Source organism: Pithys albifrons, chromosome 18 (genome assembly GCF_047495875.1).
Source record: "Pithys albifrons albifrons isolate INPA30051 chromosome 18, PitAlb_v1, whole genome shotgun sequence".
Classification (NCBI taxonomy): Eukaryota; Metazoa; Chordata; class Aves; order Passeriformes; family Thamnophilidae; genus Pithys; species Pithys albifrons.
Genome location: NC_092475.1, coordinates 14905825 through 14915764, shown reverse-complemented (window position 1 = coordinate 14915764; position 9940 = coordinate 14905825). Strand labels below are relative to the sequence as shown.

General features: G+C 59.0%; 2 protein-coding genes across 3 annotated transcripts in view; both read right to left on the bottom strand.

Annotated features, from left to right (window-relative positions):
* Window positions 1-2607: 2607 nt before the first annotated feature.
* TLDC2 (TBC/LysM-associated domain containing 2) lies at window positions 2608-6110 on the bottom strand. The gene is made up of 5 exons (XM_071572909.1): window positions 5943-6110; window positions 4387-4539; window positions 4130-4225; window positions 3499-3572; window positions 2608-3085 (listed from the first exon to the last, which is right to left on the bottom strand). The coding sequence occupies exons 1-5, from the start codon at window positions 6057-6059 to the stop codon at window positions 2950-2952; spliced, it is 576 nt and encodes a 191-aa protein (XP_071429010.1). The 5' UTR covers window positions 6060-6110; the 3' UTR covers window positions 2608-2949.
* A 1602-nt stretch (window positions 6111-7712) lies between these two features.
* The window catches only part of PIGU (phosphatidylinositol glycan anchor biosynthesis class U), a 35490-nt gene continuing 33262 nt past the window's right edge, over window positions 7713-9940 (bottom strand). For both annotated transcript variants that reach the window (XM_071573114.1, XM_071573115.1), the window contains one exon: window positions 7713-9277. In XM_071573114.1, the coding sequence (XP_071429215.1) occupies window positions 9164-9277 (114 nt within the window). In that variant the 3' untranslated portion in view covers window positions 7713-9163. The remainder of the gene's footprint in view (window positions 9278-9940) is intronic.

Below are 9940 nucleotides of genomic sequence, written 5' to 3'. Positions count from 1 at the left end.
GAATCTGTTTCAAAAGGTGCACTTTATACTTAGGAAAGATCTTTTGTTTATGTTAAACCAAAACTTTATACTTAATGTTAAGTTCTGAGAGCTTTTTTTTTCCCAACATGTTCATCTGAGCCTCTCTGAAGAATAAATTTATGATTGATTATTTTACTATTCTTCTAAAGAATTGTAGTGTGTGGAGTTTATTAATAATGATCTTACTGTGCTGTTAGAAAGAGCCAGAGGTGTTCCTGTGGAAGATCCTCCCTCTTGAAGAGGTGGATTCTTGGTTCCTGCCTCCTCGGTGCAGCTCAGGGCTGTGGGGCTGGCCAGGGAGGGAGCTCATGGAGGTTGTGCCAAGGTGGAGGATCCCACCTCTCCTTGTGCCTTGTGCAGCCACAACCTGGGAAAGCAGGCCAGTCTCAGCATCCTTCCAGGGATCAGGGAAGCTTTTTAGTTGCTGCTTCAGCTGTTGTGTAAGGGAAGAGGGAAGGTGGAGTCATGCTTGACCAGCTTGTCATCAGGCTGGAGGAGGGGGCTTGACAGGAACTTCATGAAGATCCCCAAGGGGAAGTGCAAAGTCCTGCACGTAGGGAGGGTCAGCCACTTTACCACTGTGAGGGTTGCCAAGCACTGGTGCAGGTGCTCAGGGAGATGGTGGAGTCTCCATCCAGGGAGAGACTCAAAAGACACCTGGACACATCCTGGGCAGCTCGCTCTGGGTGGCCCTGATGAAGCAGGGGCTGGGCAAGGTAGGTGACCTCCAGAGGTGCCTCCATCCTCACCCAACCTGTGGTCTACTGGCAGAAATGTGAATGTGCCTGAAGTCAGGGGGTGTGTTGGTGAGGGGTGAGGCAGTGCCGAGAGGCCTGGGAATGGGTCCTGGTCCTTCCTGAGTGGGCAAGATAATTTACTGGAGCTTTTCTCTGGCTTGCACCCTCCATGCCTTTTCTGCTGCCACCACCATTTGGCACAGCAGCAGCAGCAGCTTCTCCAGGGCAGGGGAGATGTTCCTTCTCTTCTTCCTGGGCTGAAGATGGAGGCCACAGGCTGCCAGCCCTGGGGCGTGAGTGTTTGGGGATCTGGTGGCTCTGCTGTGGCCCCAGCTGAGCTTGCAGCTGTGTTGGCAGTGATGGACATGGCACCTCAGCAGGTGAGAGGTCCTGGGATGGTGCTGGGCAGCCACTTCCAGCGGGGAGTGTTGGGTGACACCAAGGGCACAGGGGGTCAGGTGTCCCCAGCTCCATGGGTGGGCTCCAGGCAAGTGCCATGGGGAGTGTTGAGGCCATGCTGGGGGTAGGGGGTGCAGGGTCTGCTCTCCGAAGGGCACCTGGTCTGAGGAGCTGTGAACAATGAACCAGTGAGCCAACCCTCGTGGGCAAGGGAGGTGATGAGGCTGGGCCTGATCGGTGTCATGGTGCCTTGGAAAGGGCATGGGCAGCAGGAGAAAGGTCTTTTTTTTATCTGGGAGGATTCAGAAAGGGAGGGAGACAAACCTCCTTGCTCCCACTAACTGGTGGGCTCTCAAGAAGCTACAGGCAACCAGAACTTCACTGCTGGTTGGATTGTAACCCTGGGAGTCCAGGATAGTGGAGGAGGTTGGTGGGATCCTGAAAATGGAGGAGGAGTGAGGAACAAAGGTGTGGGCAGGAAAAGGGTATGAAAGCAGGGCCAGTTACTGCATTATCAGCCAGAGTCCTGCACCAGCTTCGTCATCAGGCTGTGCTGTCCTTGCCTTAAATCCATTCTTGCCTGTTCCTCCATGCATCTCCCACAGCCTGTGGGTGTGTGCTGCAAGGAGTAGGTGCCAGCTGCTGGAGAGGTGGCATGGGTGGGCTGTGGGAGATGGAATCAGCGGGGAAATGACTGGTGAGGTTCAATGCAAGTACAAGGAGGGCAGGGAGGGAGGGTGAGTGTGTGAAGCGCTGCACCTGGGGCTCGGTGGGATCCAGGTTTAGGGGCAGGAGCTGACCCAGGGGATGTCAGGGGGTGGCACTCAGCTCAGCACTCAGTTGTGCTCCCACAATAAATACAGCAAATGTGGTCAAATCAGGCATGCCATTGCCCTGCTGTGGAGCCATGAGCCACCCGTGCCTGGAATACCTGTGGGGCTGATCCTGCTGCTGGGACAGGGATGGTGGAGGAGAGCTGGCCCGGCATCCAGGGGTGAGAGGCTAAACCCTGTCAGCCAGACTAGAGGCAACAGGTCATGGAGCTCTGGGTGGGAAGGGGCCTGGAAGGGCTCTTGTCACTCCTCCCTGGTGGGAGCAAGTTGGGCTGGGATGCCCAGTGTAGCTTGGCCCCTCCCAAGGAGGAAGCCCCAGTCCTCGTGGGGTGACAGGGTGGACAGAGAGAATCGAGTCTGTCAGAGGAGGGGACGGGTCCCTGCACAGCCCTGACGCAGTGTCCCAGGCTGACCCTCCCGGTTTGCTGTGGCCATGCAGGCTGGGCTGGGACAGGGCACGGCTGGTGCTGGCACAGCTCCCGGCCTGCTCCCCACACGGGCTCTGCACACCCTCATTCATCACTTCCAGAGCAAGGACGAGGCCGGGAGTGCAGCTCTGCCCATTTATTGAGGAGTGGTGACGGTGCTACGTGCCAGCCCTGCTGGCATCGAGCCACTCTTGAAGGCTGCTCCTGCATCCTGTGGGGTCTGGCTCTGCCATGTGCCCCCTTCCGTGGCAGCTCTGCCTCATCCCAGACAGGCAGGTGTGCGGTGCCACAGCAGTGCCGTTCCTGCTGCCAGCCTGGGCTCCCTGGCACAGTCGCAGCAGCGCTGCAGGGCTGAGACCCCACTGCTGTCCCCACCCCCTGCTGGCACATGAAATGGGGACATTGGTGGGGACAGGAGGGAGGCTGGTACTGTCCCAAAGGCTCAGCAGGCCCTGGCAGAGAACAGCTGTGCACAAGAGTCTCAAAGCATAGCCCTGGTGCCACCCTTGTCCCCAGGTGTGGTTGGTGGGGTCAGGCCAGACCCCACAGTTCCAGGTCCTGGACGCAGAACTCCTCCCGGGCCGAGAGGGGCTCGTTGTCGAAGGTGTCGCAGGGGTGGCTGCCCCCGTGGTGCAGGTCCCCGTCCAGCCACAGCCCAAACCTACCACTGGGAATGTGCCAACAACACACTTGGGTGGAGGTCCCCTGTCCCACCTCCTCCCATGCCTGGAGACCTCCCAGGCCACCTCCTGGGGAATCAGCTGCCTCCCATTCCCACTCCTTGTCTCCCAAAATGGGGATGGGACAGAACAAGCAGCCATGCCAGGGATGCCACCATGCCCACAGGCAAGGAGCAGGCCAGGAGCAGGCAGGGAATGGACAGGCGTCCCAGCAGGCAGCAGAGCCAGGCAATGAGATGGCCAGTGCTGCTGGACAACCTGTGCCAGCGTTTTGGGGTTCAAACCACCATCACGTGCCTGGACCCAGCTCCACAGGGCAGCCTGGGCTCAGATTATGGCTTTGATGGCCATCAGGGCTGGTAGCCCTGAGTGTGGCTGAAGCCACCAGTGCAGCTCCTACCTGCCCCCACCAACCATCAGCAGGTTCACATCCCCTTTCACAAAGAAGTTGTTCCTGCCTGTCCACCTGAAGACCTGCATGGGGATAAGGGACCGTGGGCTGGGGCACAGTGTCCCCATTCCTGTCCCTGGGAACACTGTGCCCCAACCCTGTGAGGAACAGCTGGGGGCTGCTGAGCTGAGCTGGCTCTTAGCATGGCTGTATCCCACTTCTCCAGAGGAAGACCTGGCCGAGGCTATGGGCACCATTCTGGTGCTGGTCTACCCCTCCCAGTAGCCCTGCGTGCCCCTCCCAGGGGCAGCTGCTGCTGCTGATGTCCTGTCACACACACAGAGCCCTCCGGTTCAGACAGATGTGGCTGACCTGCCTCCACATCCCCCCAGCTGGGCTGCCCTGCCTTGGGGAGGGTCCCTGGTGACATCCAGCTGGGCAGTCCCTTTCCCTCAGCCTCCCTGCACGCTGCCTGAGATTTGCCCCAGCCCTGGACAACTACTGCCAACAGGGTCCCCTGGCTGCTGCACCCACATCCAGCCAAGCACAGCCGTGTCACCTCAGACCCCTCCCCAGCCCCTGCTGTGGGTCCCAGAGGTCTTGCCAGCCCCCCTGCCCCGGGGCAGCCTGGAGTTACCACCTTCAGCTCCCGGGAGAAGGAGAAGAGGAAGGTCTCCCCTGTTCCGGAGAAGCCGCTGCTGCAGCGAATGGCGCTGGAGAAGAAGGCACCAAAGGCCTGTGGGGAGCAGAAGGGGACACTTATGGCACAGTGCTTGGTGGGGCTCCCCAATGCCAGACTGTCCCCCATCCTGCTGCCAGCAGCAAAGATGTGTCCAGATCCCAGGGGACGCAGGGTCGCTGCCCCCAGTGCCGTGGGGTAGCTGGGCAGGGCCGTACCTGTCCCTCCGTGTCCCTGATGAGCAGCAGGGCCGGGGAGCCCTGCTCGGCCCCGCGCCGGTACAGCGTCCGCAGGCTGAATCCATCCCGCCGGGTGGAGTACAGCAGCTGCCAGGGCTGCAGCGTCAGCCGAGGGGGCAGGTGGGGGCCCAGCTGGGGCAGAGGGGGCTCAGTCGGGGTTGCCAGGCTGCTGCTGAGCATCCTTCCCTGCCCCGAGCATCCTCTTGAGAGATCTCATTGAGCGTCCAAACGTCCTTCCAAGAGATTTTCTCAAGCACCCACCCTCCTCCTAAACACACTCCCAAGGGACCTCTCACATCCGCAGACCACCCAGCGGCCTCCAACACATTTTCCCAAGCATCATCACCCTGCAAACCCTTCTGAGATGGCTCCCTATGCATCCTTCCCCCCACCCTCAAGAGGTGACATGGAGGTGCTGCTAAGGTGACTGTCCCCAGGGACATGGGGAACATCACCCATCTGGCCTCACACTGGACCAATTCCTGACAGGACAGTGGCCATGGCTCTGTGGCACAGGGGAGATGAGCATGAGGGTGGGTCCCCATGATGGCAGAAGCGTCCCTCACCTTGTGGATCTCCCTGTCCTGCAGGATGCTGCTCGGTGTGCTCAGCACCAGCCTGCATGGCTCCTCCAGGGCTGGGGCTGCTGCTGGGGCTCCCTCCCAGCCCAGCTGCCCCTCTCCACATCCCACAGGTGGTTCCTGACATCCCACAGGTGGTTCCTCACATCCCACAGGTGGTTCCTCATCCTGGGCAGGCTGGGGGCAGGTAGAGATGAGCATCCCTGTGGGCCCAAGGGAGCAGCATCTCCTGCAGTGCATGGGGTGTCTCCCATCCTCTGTCCAGGAGCTGGGCAGAGGGGCCCGAAGTCCACTGGGATGAGCACCAGGCTGAACTCCTGCCCAGCTCCTGGCAGCCTGCTGCTCCCAACAGCCCTGCTGTGCCATGCCATGCCATGTCCTGGCACTGTCAGGCCATGGTGCTGCTGCACACAGAAGTTCAAGGGTCTATGGCCACCCGAGGAGGATGGAGAGGAAGAGAAGGCAGGAGAGGCTTCCATAACCAGTCCCACTTCAGTTCCAGTGGAAGGGGCAAAGCCTGGCCTTTCCTTCCTTACCCATAGCTGGGCTGACCCCAAAGTGTGGATGGGTTCAGGGATGTGCCTTGGTCCTGGTGGCAGCTGGTGACAAGTGTCTCTCCCAGCCACATGGTCAGTTTGACTGAGTGCAGCCCATGCCCAAGGGTAGGCGGGCAGCAATTCCTTGCTGACCACCCTGAGGGGACAAGAGGGACAAGAGAGGGCAACACCAGGCGGCAGATCCCCCACCGCCAGGGTGCCTGGATCCTTGGGGGCAGAGGGGCTGCAGGGGCAGGTCCTCTGTGTGCCCATCACCCTCCGCACCTCTCCAGCCTCTTGCCCTCCGCAGGGCAGCCCCTGTCTATCCGTCCAGCCTGGCTGGAGCCTCCCAGCGCTGCCCCGGAGCTCACTCCCAGCTCCTCTGTTGCCATGTGGGACCTCACCAGGATGGACCTACCAGGAGGTGGTAGCGGACGCGGCGCCCCCTCATCGCAGGTGCCGCTGGGCTGCGGGAGCCGCTCCCTCGACACCGCCCGGGGTTAATGTTCAGCTGCGCTGGCCCCTCCCCGGCCATGGTGCGTGACACGGGGGTGTGGGTGCCAGCAGCCTGTCCTGGCTCGTGGGGGCCCAGGATGTGACCCCTGCAGAGCAAGGTCCTGTGTGCTGCTAGGATGGCCATCACCTCCTTTGTGCCCCAGCTGTCTCCTGGAGCCAAGTGGGGAGCCCAGAGGACACAGGGGAGCCCTTGTTTTGGCATCAACAGCAAGGTCCTGCATGTGTTGCTTTTTACAACAAGACTGTTGCAATGGTTGTAGCAACTGCCAACACCCGCTTGGAGACCACAGTGGCACGTGGCCCTTGCTCCCAAAGAGCCAGCCCGTGCTGACATCCTATTGAGCCAGAGCCCCTGGGAGAGCCGGGGCTCAGCAGATGAGGGAGGGAACCCCTCCTGAGGCAGCCTCCTACCTCAAATGCCACTGGAGAAGCTCCTGCAGACCAGTGAGGAGGTGCAGTGCCCCAGTGCAGCCCCTTCCACTGATGCCACCCCACAGACCAATCAGTACAGCTGTGAGCCTGTGGGTTCAACTGCAACAGTGCTGCATTTAGGCCAATGAAGGACTTTCCGTGTGCCTTGCATGGTGGCTTGGAGACTGCAATGCCTGACCCAGACCCTGGGCCTCCTGCAGGCAACTTGGATTGCTGCTGATCTCCATGGCAGGGCCCATTGCACTGCTGTCAGTCCTGCTGTCCCCACCAGGCTTTGATGGCAGCAGCAAGTTCAGGGTGCACTTGGTCAGTGGCAGGGCTCTGGAGGGGTGAGAAGGTCTTGGCTCCAGGAACTTCCTCTGGAACCCTGATCAGGAGCAGGACAGGGCACCCAGTCCCTGCTTGAGCTGCCTTAGCGTGGCCAGCCCTGCCTGTGCCCCTCTGCCTGCCCTTTCCCTACCCCTACCCCTGCCAGTGCTTCTGTCCCTGTCCTTTACCCAGCCCCTGCCCTGCCTTGCCCTTGACCCATGTTTCCATATCTTTGCCCCTGATTCTGTCTGTCCTTGACAATGCCCCTGCCCATTTCTGCTTCTGCCCTTTCCCTATCCTTGACCACACTCCTCCCCCTTGGCTGCCCCTGCCCCTGCTCTGTCCCTCCTCATGACAATGTCATGCCTGTGCCCCTTGTTCCTCCCCTGCCCCAGCACTCACCCCATTACCTTCCTCAGGGGCACTTCTGAGTCCAGCTTTGGGACTTGCTCCCCTGGGAAACCCAGACGGACCCTGCCCAGGGGGCTGGTGGGACCAGCAATGGCACCTTGGGCACAGCCACAGGTACAAATCCAGCTGCTGCAGAGGATGGAGATGATGCCTGCAGCCCTCAGGTCAGTCCTGCCACCTTCCCAGCATCGTCTTTCTCCTGATGGTGAATTATTTTTGGCTTTGTGGGAAGAGAGGGCTCTAAAATGGGCACTCTCCCATAGCTCCAGCTAAGTCACCCTCTTGTTTTCTTACACCACTGTTGGGTTACCTGTGCACATCTGGCCTTCCCTAAAGCCAAGGGAAGGGGTTTTCAGTCTGGCCTAGAGACCTATTTGCTTTTTGGTCACTTGTTTTCCCTCCCAAGTCCTGTGTTTGCTTTCAAGTCCCCTCCTGCCTCCTCCGTGTACCTTCCAGTGCCCCCTAGAGCCCCCAGACCCTCCAGCTCCCCCATAACCATGGAGCACACCAGGTGTTTAGAACTCGCACAGTTTATTATGCCCCTTGCCATGCCCTGCCCAGCCCAGCCTTGCTGTGTCCCTCCTGTGCCCTCAGGGCTGAGCTGGGCTCGGCTTCACATCCCCCAGAGCACTGACAGCAGTAAGGCAGAAGTTTTAATTGTCCAGAAAGAAAGGTCTGTTCACACACCTGCCTGGGCACATCCATCTCAGCAGCTCAGTACCAGCTGCGGCTTCCATGTCACATTCCCAACATTTCAGATGTCCCCTGGGACCAGTGGGGACATGAGAGGTGGCTGTCACACTGCGGTCACAGTGCCACCAGAGAGCCAGCAGAGCCTGGTGGCTTCACCCCAGAGGGCCACATTCAGGGGTCAGCAGCAGCAGCTGCAAGGTGAGCAGGTCTGAGCACAGGCTGGGGAGCAGGGGCACCAGGGGGGGCTGATTCCAGGGAGCCCCCACGCACAGCCACAAGCCCATGGCATGGGGGGAATGCAGAAAGAAGTGCACATCCAGTAGTGTTAAGCAGCTGTGCAACATGAGGAGCCCAAGAGTAACAGCAGTGACTGAGGCTCCTCCTGGATTTGGTCTGGGGCCTTACAGGGAGATTGTGACACCTCTTGGTCGCTAGTCCAGGCCGCTGCCCCGAGTGATCACAGTAGCAGAGCATGAGCCCAGCCCTGCCAGGCTTTGCCACCCGACAGAAACTGGGAGCAGTGGGAGTCCATCTCCTCAGCAGTATCCCTTCTGAGGCCTGCAATGCCTCCGTGCATGGTCCTGGCATGGAAGTGTCTGTGTTTCTCCAACAGGGTAAAGCAGTTACCCAGTACCCTCCCTGCTCCCGCTTCCACCCCAATTCCTGTTCTCACTTGTGTTTGAGTGCTGAGGTTACCACCTGTGGCAGCAGCTCCAGCTGTCCTTCCAACAGGTCATCATCCGTGGTCACCCATCTCTTTCACAGCACCCACTGTGCCTGAGCACATGGGATTTTTCCAGATCCCACAGCAGCAGGACCACCCAGAAACGGCTTCTGCAGCCAGGGCTTGGGCACCAGCTACCCAGGGATTGCCTCGTGCCAAGCAGGAGCGTTACTAGTCAAAGCAGTGAAGGGGAAGGCTCCAGGAGAAGCAAACATCTCTGGGATGCAGTGATGGAAAAATAAACAGGTTCCAGTCTGAGCTCCTTCTGGACCCTTGAGGGTTTAGCTCAGACACTCTCCAGTTCCTGCTGGACTGCCCAGAGCTAATGTCTGAGGTTGCAGTGAAAAGCACAGCTGAGGGGAGGGAGATGCTCCACCGGAGGCACTGCAGCTCTGACAGTCCCTGTGCTGAGCCCACAGCTCAGTGGGGTATTCCCAGAACCTCAGTCCCAAAGTCAGACCTCATTCAGGGAACCTTCCCCACCCACCCCACGTACCCAAGCTTTGCATGTTCCTCAGAGTAGTCCATGTCCCAGGGAAAGATTGGCACAATCCTTATTTCAAAACCAGCATGGCCTCTGTCCCATCCTGCCTTGTCAAGTAGAGTCCATGAGTGAGGTAGTATTCCCGACGGAGGAAGGCATAGAAATAATCTGAGATGAGCAGGATCTGTGGAGTGAGATGTTCAGACACATCAGTGGTGCTTCAGACCAAGGAATAAAGAGGGACACATGTCGATGACAGATCCTGTGAGGGGTTTAAGCAGTTCATAGGCTGCCCAGCACGCACCACCAGAAAGCAACCATGGGAATACTGTGTCCATCCCCTCAGTGTTCAGGGAGGGAAGACTCATACTAATCTATTTGCTATCAGTGTATTCTCACAGACATCTCTGCTAAGGAGACAGCAGCTTCACAAACTGGCCAAAATACACAAAAGTGGCAGGCCCAGCTGTGCCAAAGTTGCACAGGCCATCTCAGCTGCACCACAGGACTCCTTCCATACAAGTGCTGTCACAGAATCAGTAAGGTTGGGAAAGACCTCTGAGATTGAGTCCAATCTGTGCCCGATGCTCATCCTGTCACCCAGCCCAGAGCACTTAGTGCCACATCCAGTCATTTCTTGAACAGCTCCAGGGATGGGGACTCCACCACCTCCCTGGGCATCCCCTTTCAATGCCTGACCACCCTTTCTGTGAAGAAATTCTTCCTGATGTCCAACTTAAACCTCCCCTGACACAACCTGAGGTGGTGTCCTCTTATCCTGTCACCTGTTGCCTGGGAGCAGAGCCCAATCCCCACCTGGCTACTCCCTCCTGTCAGGGAGTCCCAG

Bases quoted from the DNA above. Each gene is read 5' to 3' on its own strand.
- TLDC2 (XM_071572909.1), bottom strand. From the start codon at position 6,059: ATGGCCGGGGAGGGGCCAGCGCAGCTGAACATTAACCCCGGGCGGTGT. The intron at 4,540-5,942 runs GTAGGTCCATCC...CCTCTGCCCCAG, and splicing joins GCGTCCGCTACCACCTCCTG to CTGGGCCCCCACCTGCCCCC. The intron at 3,573-4,129 runs GTGGTAACTCCA...ATCCCCATGCAG, and splicing joins CCTTCTCCCGGGAGCTGAAG to GTCTTCAGGTGGACAGGCAG.